Source organism: Salvia hispanica, chromosome 4 (assembly GCF_029641045.1).
Source record: "Salvia hispanica isolate PSC_SH4W2 chromosome 4, Shi_PSC_v1, whole genome shotgun sequence".
Classification (NCBI taxonomy): Eukaryota; Viridiplantae; Streptophyta; class Magnoliopsida; order Lamiales; family Lamiaceae; genus Salvia; species Salvia hispanica.
In genome coordinates this window covers 39,624,506-39,643,369 of record NC_142695.1, presented here as the reverse complement: position 1 = coordinate 39,643,369, position 18,864 = coordinate 39,624,506, and the positions used below count along the sequence as shown (strand labels likewise).

At 37.6% G+C, this 18,864-nt stretch overlaps 2 protein-coding genes across 2 annotated transcripts; both read left to right on the top strand.

Moving 5' to 3' along the window:
• The first annotated feature begins 74 nt into the window (after positions 1-74).
• LOC148928625 (uncharacterized) lies at positions 75-554 on the top strand. Its single transcript, XM_089056726.1, has one exon. It carries the CDS (start codon positions 75-77, stop codon positions 552-554), a length of 480 nt encoding a protein of 159 aa, XP_088912852.1.
• A 1,321-nt stretch (positions 555-1,875) lies between these two features.
• On the top strand, positions 1,876-18,510 carry LOC125197322 (uncharacterized). The gene is made up of 18 exons (XM_048096056.2): positions 1,876-2,180; positions 3,193-3,380; positions 3,819-3,937; positions 5,565-5,610; positions 6,523-6,595; positions 6,760-6,817; positions 7,193-7,288; positions 8,049-8,166; positions 8,236-8,502; positions 8,721-8,822; positions 8,961-9,315; positions 9,405-9,518; positions 10,121-10,746; positions 10,862-11,058; positions 11,283-11,505; positions 12,970-13,089; positions 13,572-14,345; positions 15,048-18,510. Exons 2-18 carry the CDS (start codon positions 3,285-3,287, stop codon positions 18,117-18,119), a joined length of 6,456 nt encoding a protein of 2,151 aa, XP_047952013.1. The 5' UTR covers positions 1,876-2,180; positions 3,193-3,284; the 3' UTR covers positions 18,120-18,510.
• The last annotated feature ends 354 nt before the right edge of the window (positions 18,511-18,864 follow it).

Here is an 18,864-nt window from a genome sequence, read left to right as displayed (position 1 = left end):
ATTAGGTTCTTGATTTAGTTATTCAAGAGATGGAAAATCGTTTCCCAGAAACAAATACAGAATTGCTTATTTGCATGAATTGCCTTAGTCCAAGAAACTCCTTTGCTAGCTTCAATATCGACAAGTTGGTCCGTCTCGCAGAACTTTATCCGGATGACTTCTCGTGCACTGAATGTATGGCTCTCCAATATCAACTTAAAACTTATATCAGTGATATAGTTGATAAAGTCGAGTTCTCCAATATTGAAGATTTGGGAAATCTTGCAAAGATTTTGGTCGCTACCACAAGAGATAAGGCTTTTCCCTTGGTATACCGTTTGATTGAATTGACTCTGATCCTTCCTGTTGCGACCGCCTCTGTTGAGAGAGTATTTTCTTCGATGAAATTTATCAAGACTGATTTGCGAAACAGAATGGGAGACGGTTGGATGAATGATATCTTAGTTGTATACATTGAGAAGGATATTTTTAACAAAATTGAAAATGAGACCATTCTTCGACGATTTCAAGAAATGGCGACACGTCGGAAACAATTATCATCTAGAGCCTCGTAAAAATTGTAAAGACGTTATATTTGAATTGAAATTTTTGGTATTATTGTTATTATTATTATATTATTATTGTTATTATTATTTTTAAGGATTTCAGCACCGGCTTATTTGAAAGTCTAGTTCCGTCCCTGCTTCGGTCTCACTTTTAGAAGTACCCCTCCGTCCCATAAGAGTATGCACTTGTTCATTTTTAATCTCTTTCACAAGAATATGTGTTTTCTAATTTAGAAAACTATTTTGTCTCTAATAAACTGAGACTCATTCTTCACTAGTATAATTACTATTTTATCAATTGTGCATTAAAATTATTGTCGAACCAAAAGTGCATACACTTATAGGACATGGAGAGTATCACTTTAAAGGGAGTACACATTTTACCTTTAAATGTACTATAACTCTAATTGATACATTTTTTAAAAAGAAACATGGTTATTTCTACTTTTTATTCTCTTACCATCTAACTGCCAATATACAAAATAAAATTGCATAGAATCTTAACCGAATAAGAATGTTTCATTTAGAGTGGAGCGAAGAGAGTTCTTAAGGGATGAAAAAGTACGAATGGATTGTGAACTACATAAATAATTTATAAATTTTAAAATTCACATATTCAAGATCCTTAAAAAATATATTCTAAAAAGTTTCTAGACTACGCGGGTTAAAGTGCTTTTGCACTTTTTTTATCATTTACAAATCGCTTATAAAAAATTTAATTTCCTCACTAATTTGTATTTTTCAATAATTTAATATAATGAGTCTGTGTCATTAACTTTGCGAAGCCTGAAAACTATTGCAACATAAGAACAATGACCACGATTATAGCCACTTGGCTCATTGCAATATATAAGGACAACGACAACGACGAAGACAATAACTAGCATTGAAGATGAGTGATCATGCTAAAAGTAGGAGAGATTCAAAAACCTATTTTAATCATTTTTCCCAAAAATTCAATTTATCATTAGACAAGCATCAAAACAATGTTCTGTCGCTTAGGTAGAAAAAATTCCATGTAAAATTCAACAGAGATGTTGATGAGGTGAGCCAACTTTCGAATGATAGGGAGTAGATAATGAAATAAATAATATCCGATGATGATGTGGAGAAGATAGTGGAATAAATGCATTTTTTTCAAAGTCCAAGATTTACAAAATAAAAATATAAATCGATGATAATTTTTGAAATATTGTGAAATTGGAAGTGCAAATATACGAATCCCTTTTATTACTATTTGCACATGAGATAAAATATTCGATTTATTGATACGAATGAAACAAGTCATTTAACTAGTGCATTGACCATTTGAACGGAAAGCAATTGAATGAAATACCATACTGACTACCCCAATTCCGTGTATTACCACATTTCATACCTGGCAACAGCAACACCCATTTCCTGAGCTCCCAAATTTCCTCGTATTCTCGTCCCTGCTCACTCACTATTTAGCGCAGCTTCACACGCACACATATCGAGCTCCAGAGAGAGAGAAATTCAGGGCGACGGGAAGGTTCGGGTCCCGGTTGAGGGAAGGAGAGCTCAAAAATGGGGGTTAGGTCCGCTGATTTGGGTGCTGATGGGTTGATTTCCGGCGAGAAGAACGCGGTTTCAGACGGATGAATTCCGATAGAGGTTCGGAAATTAGACTTCTTCTTCTTGTTATTATTTTGTTGATGTTGTTGGATACATCCTATTCGAGAGCCGACTATTGGGTCGATAAATTTACCCGGTAATGGATTGAGATTGGGATTTTGGGGAATTGGGGCGTCGGTCAATCTGTCACCAGAATGAGTTGCTGTAAAAGATGATACTATGAAGTTTTGTTTTTTAGTCTATTGTCGACACAGACTGGAGCATAACTGGGCCTTGAAGTATTGAGTTACCCGAATTCTCAATTTTCCTTGTTTCCAATAGTGACTACTAAATTACTGGTTGTAAATATTTTGAATGTGAGTTTAAGTATACTGGAATTAAGATAGTCGACTTTAGTAGCGGTGAGAGAGGTGGTTTTTTTTATGTGAGATGAGAGGGGGAGATCTTCTTGGAAACATCTTTATTGACATTTATGATAATAACTGTTTTGTATATTAATTTTATTTCAGTTAACACATGTTTTATTTGTATGCTAAGGTCTTCATCTTGATTTGTAGTTTAATCTCAATTTCATTTGCTATTAGGAGAATATCTTTACCGAGATTTGCATGAATCTGGCATTGTTGTTTAACGTGGAATTTGGTGGAAACACATTATTATCATGATAAGTTTTGTCACCACTGCTACTGGGCTTAAGAACTGGTTTAGGCTTTATGGAATACTTTTTTTTGGCTTAGACGACTTAAATGGACTTGTAAAACGATTATCAAATTCAACATTTGGACCTTATAATATTTCCCCATTCATGAAATTATTCAAACGTTTACTATACTCTGCTAGATGTCACTCTAAAACTTCTATATTAACAAGACTTGGGTACTGCGGCTTCTAGCTATGAGAGTAAATTATTTCCTAAATTGTGAAATGCGTTCATATAATCAGTGTAATGTAGGAGCAGTATTTGAATCATAAAATTTTCCTTTTTAGCTACTGTAGCTGAATCTTGCTTTAATATTTTATCGGTGATTTCTGACCTGTTGCATGTGATCAGGATCGCTGATGGGGATGAACACAATGAATATAGTTAAGATGAATTTGTGAAGTTGGGAGCTGTTTATATTTTGCATTCTAGTCAGGGAAGAAATGAAGGCAGGGAGTGCGGCAAAGCTGATTGTCGATGCGCTGCTGCAGCGGTTCCTTCCTCTTGCCAGGCGACGCATTGAAACCGCTCAAGTTCAGGTAAGGTTCTTTGTGTCTGTTTATGATACTATGATAATATAGTGATTGAGCTCTTCAATTTCCCGCATGGCTCCGTAGTTCGTTATGTCAAGTTATAAGGTTTATTTTGGATTATGAGGCACAATACCATTTAAAACCCGTTAGGTTCTAGCTAACGGGTTTTAAATGGTATACTTACTATGTATATGGAGGCTTATATTTGTTTGGCTAAATACATGAGAGCAAGGGATGAGGCTGACCTATGTTTACATAAGGAAAATTTGTTGGGAAATCCTAGAGAAAAAGACATAATTAGCTAAATGGCTATTGGCTGTCTGGTTATGAAATTAATGTTAGTTGAGTAATCCATGAAATTACTATTGCGGGGGGCTTTTATGTGCATAGCACCGGTTCTTGACTCTATATAGTTCTCATGATTATGTCTCATCAATTTTGCAGGATGGACAGTATCTTCGTCCATCAGATCCAGCTTATGAACAAGTATTGGATTCTTTAGCGATGGTGGCTCGACATACCCCTGTACCTTTACTCGAGGCTCTTTTAAGATGGAGAGAAAGGTTTTTCTTTTTCCGAAAAATTGGTTCTTGTTAATCGCCAGCCAACTTCAACATATAACATTCCTTTTATGAATTTATTGGTAAACGTAGTCCTAAGCTATCTTATCTCTTGAATAAATAATCCAAATAAACTCCACAAACAATCAATAAGATATAGGAATATGCCAATCAATAAGTAGCTGATTTGCTGGTTAGCATACCTTTTTCCTTTCCGGGCTAACTCATTAGAAAGCTCCAACTTTGGGGTTTGGACTTACTTAAAATATGTTGTAATATTGTCCTTGATGTTCTGAATTGTATCAATCTGGCAAACGGAGCCCTTGAACAATGTTGGGCTATGACAAGAGTATGCTTGCAAATATATGAGCCCTTGACTATAAGTACCCCTGCTTTAGAGTTTAGATAAGTGATCTTGTACTTTAGCTAAGGTTTTATTATTATTTGAATTTTTGAATGTCTGTCGAATTACTATAGCTGATATGAAGTGTTCAAGTACTGCCTAATTTATACTATCCAGCTAAGTAATAAGATATTCTTAGCTCAATGTTAGATAGCTACCCAAAGTAACTGATTTGTGCACCAAAAGGCTTCTTTGGGGTGGCGTTTTGGATGGTCAATCCTGAAAATTGACTCTTCCAAATATCCTTCCGCAGTTTGATTTGAATCAAGATTTATATGTTTTGTGAATATGGAAAGTACCAACGCTATAGGTTTCAAATACCAGAGAGAGATGCACACCTCTAGAAAATAGTGATTTAACAAACACAAACATAATGATGTTTGATAGTTTGCTCAATGTAATAAACGAACTGATTTGTCCTTGTGAATTACTCCCTCTGAGTCTGTCCCATAAAAAAATAGAGAATTTGGGAATGACATAGGTTTTAACGCGAAATTGGCTAAGGAGGAGAGTGATAGAAAGAAAAAGTGATTGGAGTATTGTTAGTGGAAAAAAGGGCCCACCTCATTAGAAAGAAAAAGTTGCTAAAAATAGAAACAGTCTAATTTTAGGAGACAGACTAAAATGGCAAAAGTAGACTATTTTTTTGGATGGAGGGAGAAGAAGACTGGCATAAGGAATCACAGTCATAGCCTCGAAGGATGTAAAGCTATTGCAATGGGAGAAGGATATCAATTAGGTTGAAAAACTAGATAAGCCATTGCCGCTTTTGTTTTTTTCTTTATTGAGTTGGATGAAGCTCTTAATTGCTTGATTGATGAAACTTTCCCTCGTACCCACTCTACATTACTTTCTAGCTTTCTCTCCAGACAATATTCCAAATCCTAACTTCCCTAAGGTTACCAAAAATGTTTTAATCTTCCTTTAGATAATCTAAGCTATTCAGCATAATTATAGGATAGATATTCACTTTTTCTGATGATCAAATCTCAATTTCAATTTGATATGAAATCATAGGGGCTTGATTACATTTTCAGATATTAACACGCAAGCTTGACTTAAAAGGTGTACATATGATAATAATCCCATCTTATATAGTGGCTTTGAATGGTTATTGTTTGATTGTCTAAGGTAGTAGGGCTATGTAGTAGGGATATATGTTATATATGTATGACCTTAATATATGTTCATTTGTATTTAAGAAGGGCTTTTGGGTTAACTATGCAGTGAATCTCCAAAAGGTGCTAATGATGCTTCAACATTTCAAAGGAAGGTTAGTCTCTCTTCATTCTTATGAATGATTACTTTCACATTCTTACACACCCTGTTAGGGCAGTTTTTGTATCTTGTTTATGTTTGTTTGTTAGTTTTTGTTTGCTTGTCCTTTTTCCTTTCATTTGTAGCTTGTATAGAAGAGTTGTGCTAATACCAGGGTGCTGTTCTAGGAAATGGTAAGATGATTCTGTGTGGAAGGCAGGATTTGAAAAATAATTAGACCCTGAATAACAAAAGAATGATTCAATGTGAGAAAGCATATCGATTGCATAGTGATGCGCTTGAAACAGAACAAACAATTTCAACCAGAACATGCATCTGATTCTTAATAGCCTAGCCTGAGAGTATCTAGCTATATCATCACACCAATTTTCTTAGTGAAGGATGTGGCATTAAACTTCTCAAGCTCTAGTCTTTTTAGGCTTCTATATCTTAGTTGCTTCTCAACAAAATCTTGATAAGGCATCTAAAATAACATAATCTAGAGAAGAACTTGGAGCTCTTCAGAAAGCATCAGAGTATATATTTTTCCTTTAACTGCATATTGTAAAACTTGTGTGCTGGGCATGATGTTGATTATGAAAATGCTGGTTTCATGTGAAACCTTTTATTGTTGTAACAACTAACAAATTATATTGTTGGTTTGATGCATCTTAAAGAAAGAAATAAATCATGCAGGGGTCCATTAAAAGATGCGAACAAATTGACTAATGGTTAAATATTAGTACTATCATTCTATGACAGTAATATGGATTGGACGTGACAGTTTTGATGCTTAAGTGGGATTGGCTTAAATGATATACTGGTCCCAGGAGAACCAATTTAGTTTTACCTTCTTTTTTTTTCAAGTGTTCTATAATACACTCAATTCTTAATAACTTTCGTTTGCTTATGATGTTTAATCATACAGCTTGCAGTGGAATGTATTTTTTGCTCTGCATGCATTCGCTTTGTTGAATGCTGTCCACAGGAAGGACTTACAGGTTTGTTTGTGCAGTTATGGTCCCTTGAATCTTTAGCTACCCATTAAAAAAATTCCTGATTTATGTTTGTAATCTATTTCCACTGGCTGGGACTCCTCTCCCCTCCATGCCCTTAAACGAGGAAAGAAGAATCAAAATTTCTAATGAGCTTCCTCTTTTGACAGAAAAACTTTGGATTGGGCTTGAAAACTTTGTCTTTGACTGGTTGATTAATGCAGACAGGTAACCATGGCTTAATCTAGAAAATGATGAATGATTGCAAATTCCAATCTGACTATCCACCTCCGCACCTGACTTCTACTACATTTATGGCATCTTTGTGTGGTGTATCTTCGGTCGTTGATGTGTATGACACCTATAAAGTTACATAATTGGATTGAGTTTTCTGTTGGCTAAAGCTAAAGTGGTTTTCACGCCATACAGAGTGGACATATATAAGTGTTTTAGAGCATAAACAATTAAACATGCCATCATTATTGTGGTTGTAGTTATGTTTATCTATAATTGTCTTGTTGGTTAATAGTAAAGTTGTTTTAGGGCATAAAAATGTCCTCACTTATTTTATTTTTAATTTTCTCTGGGTTCATTGCAATACAGGGTTGTCAGCCAAGTAGAATATCCTTCTCTTGTTGACTTAAGGGGACTTCTGCTTGACCTAGTCGCTCAGCTCCTGGGTGCTTTATCACGTATCAGGTAAGAATATGGTAGTATATTGATAACATTCATGTGCACAGCCCGTTAGCATAACGTAACAAAGGGAAAAGCTTAGCATAATATATCTGCTGAACGTTTTCTGAAAGATGTTAATTTATGTATCCTGATCCTCAAGTTGGTTTCCTTGTGTTTACTCGTTTAACACTCAGGTTAAGTTATAATTATGTTTGGAAAATAGGAAAATGAGCTTGAAGTAGTGAACAAAGTTGCTACTGTTGTTTGTTGTTACATAATTTTATGTGTATGATATGAACTGCAGCACTTTTACATGTTGGATATGTCAATATACTTGTCAAACAATACAGATTGGAGTTATGGCATTCCTAATTATTAAAAGTGGATGATGCGACTCCAAGTTTATATAACTTTGTTTCTTATATATGAGGACTCAATTAATGCCATGATCAACACAGATTTAAGGAAAATTGTTTCTTTTGGATGAACACTTTTTACAAAAACATTTATAAGCTCCATGTATAATGACCAAGCTGTAATACCTTTTATATTTAGGAGATACCTCAGTAAAATATACTGTATTTTTGTGTCAGTTAGACTTGAGAGTGATAGTCTGTATCATTTCTGCTATTTCTTGGAAATTTGGAACTTGTCGCTAGACTATTAACATTTCTTCAGTTATATCATCTGTCAATAACTTTTATTATTGTTTATGTGCTTTGGAAGCCTTTATGTTGCCCTAAAACCTGATTCAGTATTTGCATGCTTTTATTGTTCTCTACAGATTTAGTTCCGTGACTGAACGCTTCTTCATGGAACTTAATACTCGCCGAATCGATACTAGTGTTGCAAGGAGTGAAACACTGAGTATTATCAATGGGATGCGTTACCTCAAACTTGGGGTATGCCTAAATTATTCTCACTGATCTTAAGCTGTTACAAAACATTTTTGACGAAGAAATGGTATTCAGGTTAAAACAGAGGGAGGTCTGAATGCATCTGCCTCCTTTGTAGCAAAAGCCAACCCTCTAAATCGCGCTCCTCACAAGCGTAAAAGCGAACTTCACCATGCACTTTGCAACATGCTTTCAAATATACTAGCACCACTTGCTGACGGTGGAAAAAGTCAGTGGCCTCCTACTGGCGTTGAACCTGCTTTGACCTTATGGTATGATGCTGTTGCACGAATACGAGTGCAGTTGATGCACTGGATGGACAAACAAAGTAAACATATAGCTGTAAGTTTCAGCTTTTCAAATTTCCAGTCGCTTTTACAATTAATTAATTTAGTTTTGATGATTATTTACGTATTATAATTTGGGGGGTTGAAACATAATGCTTGTCCAATACACTCTTAACGCGTTACCTTATTTTGTATGCTAAAGAAGTTATCTGTTTTAAAATTTTAAAATGTACCTTTAACGTTTTGACTCATGTGAGTTTTTTCTTTGTTTAGGTTGGTTACCCTTTGGTAACCCTTCTCCTATGTCTTGGTGACCCTAATGTTTTCCTCGGCAATATTGGTTCGCACATGGAACAACTATACAAGCATCTAAGGGTAAGTTTAGAAATATAGTCTACATTGTTAGGATTTGTTACCCACATAAATAATTTTGTGCCACCTATTTGTGTGTTTCTTTATAATTTTATGCTTTCTTCTAGGATTTTTTAGTATTTTATTGATTTTATGTTTCAGGATAAGAACCACCGTTTCATGGCATTAGATTGTCTGCATCGTCTTCTGAGGTTTTACTTGAGTGTCCATGGGGATAAACAGCCTCCTAATCGTGTATGGGATTACCTAGACAGTGTTACCTCTCAACTTTTGACGATCCTCAGAAAAGGAATGCTCACACAGGATGTCCAACATGACAAACTTGTGGAATTCTGTGTAACTATAGCAGAACATAATCTTGATTTTGCAATGAATCACACGATTCTGGAATTGCTGAAGCAAGATAGTCCGGAGGCAAAGGTGATTGGTCTTCGTGCATTGCTTGCCATTGTTATGTCTCCTACTAGCCAGCATGTTGGGTTGGAAATTCTTCACGGTAGTCTTAATTCTTTATCTATCGAGTATGCCATGTCTTTTTCTTTTAGAAAATCAGATCTTATCTTACAATTTGTGCTGCATTTGCAGTTCATAATATTGGTCACTACATCCCTAAAGTTAAGGCTGCAATTGAAGCCATTTTAAGATCTTGCCATAGAACCTATAGTCAGGCTCTTCTTACTTCCTCAAGGACCACAATAGGTATATTCTAAAGCTCTTGCAAGTCTTTATGCCCAATGATGGGAAACTATCTGGGCATGTTTATCTTCACATCGCATGAAGCATTATAAAGTTGGCAAATATATATTTTGATTTATTGTTATTCATCATTTAAGCTCAGTGTTTCTAAAACTCTCTCAAGAAAGAGGAAGGTCTGGAAATCGAACTGCTATAAATTAATCTTTCCTGAACTTGTACAGGTTGATTTCTAGAAACATGTATTGAAAGGAAATTGGTATATCACATGTTGGGCCGCTCATATGCCTAACCTCTCATGTTGCTCATACCTTTCTTACAACTTAAGTGCATTCAGTGAGCAAGATGTCATTTGAATCTTCTAGTGCCACTTTAGTTCAACCTCATTCATTGTTACCATTCCAAGGGTTTATTAGGTTATTATCCAACCCCTTGTACTATCACGACCTCGTTTCTTGGGATTAATCCAAATGTTTATATTATTTGAGCATGATTTTGGCATGTATAAGTAGTCAATAGCACCAACCTTTTATATTATGTGTTTCCCGAACTGCCTCCTGTTGTATGTTCTGCACCACATGGACATAAAACTGATAAATAGTTTTCAGATGCTGTCACGAAAGAGAAATCCCAAGGGTATCTTTTTCGCTCGGTGCTAAAGTGCATACCCTATCTCATAGAGGAAGTCGGAAGAAGTGATAAAATCACGGAAATAATACCTCAGCATGGCATTAGCATTGATCCTGGAGTTCGTGAGGAAGCTGTGCAGGTCCTGAACAGAATTGTGAGGTACCTCCCTCATCGCCGCTTTGCAGTTATGAGAGGGATGGCAAATTTCATCCTACATCTTCCAGATGAGTTCCCCCTTCTTATTCAGACATCATTGGGACGCCTTCTTGAACTCATGCGTTTTTGGAGAGCTTGCCTATTAGATGATAAGATGGAAAATGATGCACTTGATGCAAAACGTATACACAGAAATGAGGGATTGAAGAGGTCCTCATTCAATTCTCAAGAGGCTCTTGAGTTCCGTGCTTCAGAGATAGATGCAGTTGGTCTTATATTCCTAAGTTCTGTAGATAGTCAGATAAGGCATACTGCTTTGGAGTTGTTGCGTTGTGTCCGTGCGTTACGACATGATATTCGGGAACTCTGCATGCAAGAACGTCCAGATCATATCTTGAAAACTGAGGCTGAACCAATATTCATAATCGACGTTCTAGAAGAGAATGGGGTAAGTGAAAGATTCGGCTCCAGCTGGTTCTGTTCTTAGAGTCTGTTTCATTTTCATGTTCTCAATATTAAACGTTTCATACCATGTTTTCAAGTATGAGTTGAATTTATTACAGGATGATATTGTTCAGAGCTGCTACTGGGATTCTGGTCGTCCTTTTGATCTGAAACGTGAGTCGGATGCTGTATCTCCTGATGTAACTCTCCAGTCTATAATGTTTGAGAGTCCTGATAAGTATAGATGGGCTCGATGCCTTAGTGAAATTGTCAAGTATGCTGCTGAACTCTGTCCTAGTTCTGTTCGGGAGGCAAAGTAAGTATTGTCTTTATGATCAGTTTTTCCCAGATATGCTACCTAAGGTTTTCTCTGAATATATGTGAAGTCTTTCTATAAAGCAGCAAGCTTGAGGAAATCATTACCCTAACAATACAATAAGCTGTGCAATTAATTAACAAAGCTGTCGTGGTTTATACATAATCAGTTATTCAGGTTCTCTATAACTGTATTCAAACAGTTAAGTTTATCATATATTGCAGATTAGAGATTATTCAGCGTCTTGCTCATATCACACCAACGGAATTGGGGGGAAAGGCTTATCAATCGCAGGATACTGACAATAAGCTGGATCAGTGGCTCATGTATGCAATGTTTGCATGCTCATGTCCCCTTGATAGTCGAGAAGGTGGTGGTTCAGTAGCGACAAAAGAACTATTCCATCTGATTTTACCTTCCCTCAAATCTGGTTCTGAACTACATATAGTAAGTGGTTGCTACTGCCAACAATCTTTTAAAATGTTTCCGTAGATCTATGTTCTGATATCATTTTTCCATTCAGTTTATGCAAATGATGAAGCCAGCCTGTAGGAAATCTCTGTTGTATAATTTATTGATTGATTTCTATAAAAGATCATTTTATGGATTCAATTCCAATGAAATTGGCATCAGTCTGAAAGGACCCTCTGAAGCTGCTAGGGAAATATTCCACTCCAAGGAAAACTTGTAGGATTTAGACAACATAAATTTGCATATAAGTAATTTAGTGCTAAGCAGATTGAGATCGAATATCTCAATTGTGATGTGTTCTCCTTTTAGAACTGGTTAAAAAGGTCCCTATAAAAGTCAAAATTCAATGTGAAAATGTTTTCTGCTTTTCCCTCGTTTTAGGATGGGGGAACGTGTATAGAGTTACAAAACCAGCACATTTCATGTTGTACAGATAAATTAGTATAGTTTTGAGAAGTAAAGGATAATATCTTAACATGCGGGATACACATTCTAACTGTTTGACGATGTGTCTTAAAGTTAAAAAAAAACATTTTGGTAAAATTCTATGAATTGATGTAGATGTATTGCTGCACAAGACCCTAATGTGCATAGCAAAGCCATATCTGATGATAATGCTGGTGAGTTTTCTAGAGCACAAGAGGCTAGTGCGAATAGCCAAATAATCATAAAGGATTGCTTTTGCACTAGGGGAAACGTTAAATTGATAACAAATGATGGATCTTTCCTCTGCTAGTATGATACTATTCTATTTGCATATGTATAGGGATTCTCGGGTGATGTAAACTGCTGACACTTTGTCTTTGTATTGTGAGTTACTCCACTTCCTCAAGAGAAAGAACATCACTCTCACACTAAATTTGCAATTGACTGGTTCTATGCTTTGTTAACTTGGCATCTCATCGCATAGCACAAATTATTTCCTCACCTGGAGTGTTTTAGCTAGTTAATAGTGTCAAATATGCTGAATTTTATGGTTGCACCCCATTATAAGATATAGGTGGTTTCATGATATTTTGGCATTGTGCATGGAGATTGGCATGGTATTAAACTGCAAAGCATGCTGAGTATTGCTAGCTAAATCATGACGTTTAGCTTGTTTTGTGAATTTGACTTGAATTTTAAAACACTAAGTAAAACTTTCTATCGATTTTATAGCAATTTCAACACGTCTATGATTTCCAGTGATGATATGTCGCCATTTCATTGGTACGTCAACCCCATTTCTGGGAAAAGGTTGTTTGTTGAAAAAATTAGGTGTGTTAAATTTAATGAAAATCAAAGGTGGTGGTATTGTGAACGTTTTAAAAGTCGTGTTAAATTTGTAAGATAGGATAAAAGTTTGATTTAGTAAGCAACCCAGTCATCCCTTCTATTTATGTTAAAGTCACGGGGAAACAATTATATTCTAATTAATATTTACTATCTCTGCACTTGCAGCATGGAGCCACCATGGCACTTGGTCACTCACATCTGGATATTTGCGAGATAATGTTCAGTGAGCTTGCATCATTTATAGATGAGGTGTCTATGGAAACAGAGGGAAAACCAAAGTGGAAGGTATATTTCCAATGGAACACTACAGACTGTTCGAGTTTCCCAGTCTTTTGTTCCGTCTTTCTCTGTCCTTCTAAATATTTTGTATTGTGTGCTACATACATCCCTTGGTTCATGATCTTTCTCAATAAAGAATTGCATAATTGCACCTACTCATTTTGTAAAGATAGTGTATTGTGATTGCTGGTCTATTACATGAACATGTCGATGAGGATTTTTTTGACATCTTGCAAAGTCTTTCCTCAAAAAAAAGTCAGCAAAATACACCCACAGGTTGTTAGGTCATGCATTTTTGCAAGGCTCATCCTCATATGGTCTTAGTTTAGGGAAGTAGAGATTTTAACAGAGTGATACATAATCAAACTAAGATCAGTCTGTATCAATACTCAATATAGCACATACCTGGCATTTTTCATTCTTGTTTCTCTCTGTCTCTAGCCTTAATTGTTGCTGTTGATTTGACTTATAAACTGGTATTTACACAGAGTCAAAAGTCCCGCCGAGAAGAACTTCGTATCCATATCTCAAATATATACCGCACAGTTGCTGAAAAAGTATGGCCTGGCATGTTAGGCCGCAAACCAGTTTTTCGCCTTCATTACTTGAAGTTCATTGAAGAAACAACCAGGCAGATTTTGACATCGCCTCCTGAGAACTTTCAAGAGATACAACCTCTCCGATATGCACTAGCTTCCGTTCTGAGATTTTTGGCTCCTGAATTTGTTGATTCAAAGTCTGAGAAATTTGATATTAGAACAAGAAAGAGACTTTTTGATCTCCTCATTACCTGGGGTGATGATACAGGCAGTACCTGGAATCAGGATGGTGTTGGTGATTATCGACGTGAAGTTGAACGTTACAAGTCAAGTCAGCATTCAAGGTCAAAGGACTCAATTGACAAGCTTTCATTTGATAAAGAACTGGGTGAACAAGTTGAAGCAATACAGTGGGCCTCCATGAATGCAATGGCCTCTCTGTTGTATGGACCATGCTTTGATGACAATGCACGGAAAATGAGTGGCCGTGTTATTTCGTGGATCAATAGCCTATTTATTGAGCCTGCACCCAGAGCACCATTTGGATTTTCACCAGCTGATCCAAGAACTCCATCTTTACCAAAATATACTGGAGATGTTGGGCGGGCAGCAACCAGCCGTGATAGGCATAGAGGAGGTCACCATCGAGTGTCTCTGGCAAAATTGGCCCTGAAGAACCTTCTCCTCACCAACTTAGACCTATTTCCTGCCTGCATTGACCAGGTAAACCATGAAGTCCGGTACTTTACTAAACTATCAGTTTTCATGTTTGCCATGGGCATTCTCACAAGAGGCTATTTCATTTTACCTAATTGTGGACAACACAAACATGTTTTTTTTTATTAAGTGGAGTAACTGATGTTCCGTGACTCCGTCTTGAACTTAATGTTTGAATTAGCTGTGCTTTTAATCATTGTATCCTCTATTAGTTTTATTTTTGATGTCCAAATCTTGCATATACCACTGGTTAGTAGTGGCTGCCTAAGTGCATCTCATATCATCATTATGGTAGTAAATTTGATGTGGCAAAGACTTCTTAATCAGGCATATTTATACACATATTAAAGCTCCATGTGTACATGTATCTTGTATGCTTCTCAGACCGGGGTATTCTCTCAGCATTCACATTACCTAATACTCCCTCCGTCCCGCTTTAGCAGTCCCATTGACTTTTCTGCACTCGTTTTGTAAAAATGATAATAAATAGTTAAAGTGGAGAAATAATAAAGTAAAAAAGAGAATAATGTAGATAAGACTCTTCTCTATATTATTCTCTTTTTTACTTTATTATTTCTCCACTTTAACTATTTATTATCATTTTTACAAAACGAGTGCAGAAAAGTCAATGGGACTGCTAAAGCGGGACGGAGGGAGTAATTTATTATTTTACCTGACACTACTGATTAGATTTAATATTTGGTGCAGTGCTACTATTCTGATGCTGCAATAGCTGATGGATACTTCAGTGTCTTGGCTGAAGTCTACATGCGTCAAGAGATTCCAAAATGTGAAATTCAGAGGCTATTAAGCTTGATCCTTTACAAAGTGGTGGATCCATCAAGGCAAATTCGTGATGATGCTCTTCAAATGCTTGAGACGCTCTCTGTTCGTGAATGGGCTGAGGATGGTGTTGAGGGTGCAGGTAGCTATCGAGCTGCTGTTGTTGGCAACCTTCCTGACTCTTATCAACAGTTCCAATACAAACTCTCTTGTAAACTTGCTAAAGATCATCCAGAATTGAGCCAACTCCTTTGTGAAGAGATAATGCAAAGGCAACTTGACGCAGTGGACATAATTGCACAACATCAAGTTTTGACGTGCATGGCTCCGTGGATCGAGAACCTCAACTTTTGGAAATTGAAGGACTCTGGTTGGAGTGATAGATTGTTAAAGAGTCTTTATTATGTAACATGGCGCCATGGGGATCAATTCCCTGATGAAATTGAGAAGCTATGGAGCACAATAGCTAGTAAACCTAGGAATATAAGTCCTGTTCTGGATTTCTTGATCACAAAAGGGATTGAGGATTGTGATTCAAACGCATCAGCTGAAATAAGTGGAGCATTTGCCACTTATTTCTCAGTTGCCAAGAGGGTTAGTTTATACCTAGCTCGAATTTGCCCACAGCGTACTATTGATCACTTGGTTTACCAATTGGCTCAGCGGATGCTTGAAGATACTGTGGAGCCTCTGAGACTTGGTGCAAATAAAGGTGATGCTGGAGGAATTGTCCTAGAGTTCTCTCAGGCACCTGCTGTGGCCCAAATAACTTCCACCGTGGACAGCCAGCCTCACATGTCACCTTTACTCGTTCGTGGATCTCTTGACGGACCGTTAAGGAACACCAGCGGAAGCTTGAGCTGGCGAACAGCAGCTGTTGGTGGCAGAAGTGCTTCAGGTCCATTAACTCCTTTGCCCCCAGAGCTTGGTGTTGTTCCTGTAACCGCTGGTCGCTCGGGGCAACTTCTACCTGCACTGGTCAACATGTCCGGGCCACTAATTGGGGTTCGGAGTTCAACAGGAAGTTTACGAAGTCGTCATGTATCTCGAGACAGTGGAGATTACCTCATTGATACCCCAAATTCTGGGGAAGATGTATTGCACCCAGGAACTGGCGCTCATGGCGTGAATGCTAAAGAACTTCTGTCAGCATTGCAAGGCCATCAGCAACATACATTGACTCAGGCGGACATCGCATTGATTCTTTTAGCTGAAATTGCCTATGAGAATGATGAGGATTTTAGAGAGCATTTGCCACTTCTCTTTCATGTTACATTCGTCTCAATGGACAGTTCAGAGGATATTGTGTTGGAGCATTGCCAACATCTCCTTGTTAATCTGCTGTATTCACTTGCTGGTCGGCACTTAGAACTGTATGATGTTGAGCATAGTGATGGAGAGAACAAGCAACAGGTTGTCAGCCTGATCAAATATGTCCAATCGAAGAGAGGTAGCATGATGTGGGAGAATGAGGACCCCACACTAGTCAGGACTGAGCTGCCAAGTGCAGCACTCTTATCTGCTCTTGTGCAGAGTATGGTTGATGCAATTTTTTTCCAAGGAGATCTTAGAGAAACTTGGGGGGCAGAAGCACTAAAATGGGCTATGGAATGCACATCAAGGCACCTTGCTTGCCGGTCCCACCAAATATACCGTGCATTACGGCCACGTGTCACAAATGATGCATGTGTCTCTCTCCTTCGCTGCTTGCACAGATGCCTGGGAAATCCAGTACCATCAGTTTTGGGATTTGTTATGGAAATTTTGTTAACGTTGCAGGTGATGGTGGAAAATATGGAACCTGAGAAAGTAATACTCTATCCACAACTCTTCTGGGGCTGCGTTGCCATGATGCACACAGACTTTATTCATGTATACTGCCAGGTGCTTGAGCTTTTCTCTCGGGTAATTTATCGTCTGTCGTTCAGGGACACGACAACAGAAAATGTGCTGCTCTCAAGCATGCCTCGTGATGAGCTCGATACAAGCATATCAGATGGTCCTGATTTTCAGCGTATGGAGTCCAGGATTGTATCAGAAGTATCACCGTCAACTTCAAAAGTTCCTGCATTTGATGGAGTGCAGCCTCTTGTCCTTAAAGGTCTGATGTCCACTGTCAGCCATGGTGTTTCCATTGAAGTTCTCTCTCAAATAACAGTGCCTTCCTGTGACTCAATATTCGGTGATACAGAAACCCGCCTCTTGATGCATATCACAGGCTTACTTCCATGGCTGTGCTTACAGCTGAGTCAGGATGCAGTGGTGGGACCAACTTCGCCACTGCAACAACACTATCATAAGGCTTGTACTGTTGCAACCAACATTGCAATATGGTGCCGGGCCAAATCATTGGATGAGTTAGCAACTGTGTTCATGGCTTATGCCTCGGGAGAGTTTAAGGGTATAGAAAATCTCCTTGCTTGTGTCTCACCATTACTGTGCAACGAGTGGTTTCCCAAGCACTCTGCTCTGGCTTTTGGGCATCTTCTCCGGCTGCTAGAGAAAGGACCAGTCGAGTATCAACGTGTAATACTTCTTATGCTGAAGGCACTACTCCAACATACTCCTGTAGATGCTGCACAGAGTCCTCACATGTATGCGATTGTATCCCAGCTGGTCGAGAGTACTCTGTGCTGGGAAGCTCTCAGTGTTCTCGAAGCACTCTTACAAAGCTGTAGCTCTATACCAGGGTCCCATCCACATGAGCTGGGTTCTTTCGAGAATGGATTTACGGGAATGGATGAGAAGATCCTCGTCCCTCAGACATCTTTCAAAGCTCGAAGTGGGCCTCTGCAGTTTGCCGGGGGGCTCGGATTTGGGACAGGCTTGACTCCGTCTGGGCAGGCTAATGCCATTGAATCTAGTGCGTCACAAAAAGAATTAGCGCTGCAAAATACCCGTTTGATGCTAGGACGAGTCCTTGACAGTTGTGCTCTTGGTCGACGGAGGGACTACAGAAGGCTGGTCCCCTTTGTAACTACCATTGGGAACTTGTAGATCGATCGACACCATGCTTCTTCGTCCTGCCTGTGGTTTATTACAGTCCATGGTTGGGAGGGGAGGAGTCTGGTTAATGTAAATAATTATTTACCTAATTAGATATAGTTGTTGTTCCATGATGTGAGGTTGATAGGTTTTGTTCATTGGTAGGAGGTAATATCTCTTGCATAAGTTTTGTGAAAACTTTGTTAGTTTATACATTTTATGATCTCAATTGTTGGTACATACATTCAGCTGTGTGGAATGAGATGTACATATAGATATTTTTGTCATGGATTACTGGGTAGCTAGATATCATCTAGGCTTTGAAGCATTTTTTAGCACTGTGTCGGACAATTTTATGTTCGTGATACTTTTTCCATTATTTATAACTGAATGTAAATTCAAACTTTGGTGTTAATTTCTAATTGTATTTTGCAGAATTAATTGATTGTATTAAGGTCAATGATTCATTGGATGTGTGAGGTCTACATATGGAGGATTTCCAATTTGTTTTCCAAGATCTCGATTGAAACTCATGTGAGACGGCATTTTTATAAAAATTTAGTATATATTCATTTGCGAATATTGTAACATCAAAAGTGATATCAATCGGGTCAAAGTCCAATAGATTTTGAGTTTCACACTAATTAAGTTGAAATTTAACTAAGTTATAAAAGTTGAACCCAATCTTAAATGTTTGGGTTTCAAGCCAGCTTAATGGGAGCTAATTGCACCATATATACAAAAAGTTTCACCAATA

Excerpts from the sequence above, each read along its gene's own strand:
- LOC125197322 (XM_048096056.2), top strand. The coding sequence starts at position 3,285 with ATGAAGGCAGGGAGTGCGGCAAAGCTGATTGTCGATGCGCTGCTGCAG. Across the intron at positions 11,059-11,282 it reads AGTTCTGTTCGGGAGGCAAA|ATTAGAGATTATTCAGCGTC; the intron begins GTAAGTATTGTC and ends CATATATTGCAG. Across the intron at positions 11,506-12,969 it reads CTGGTTCTGAACTACATATA|CATGGAGCCACCATGGCACT; the intron begins GTAAGTGGTTGC and ends CTGCACTTGCAG.
- LOC148928625 (XM_089056726.1), top strand. The coding sequence starts at position 75 with ATGAATTGCCTTAGTCCAAGAAACTCCTTTGCTAGCTTCAATATCGAC.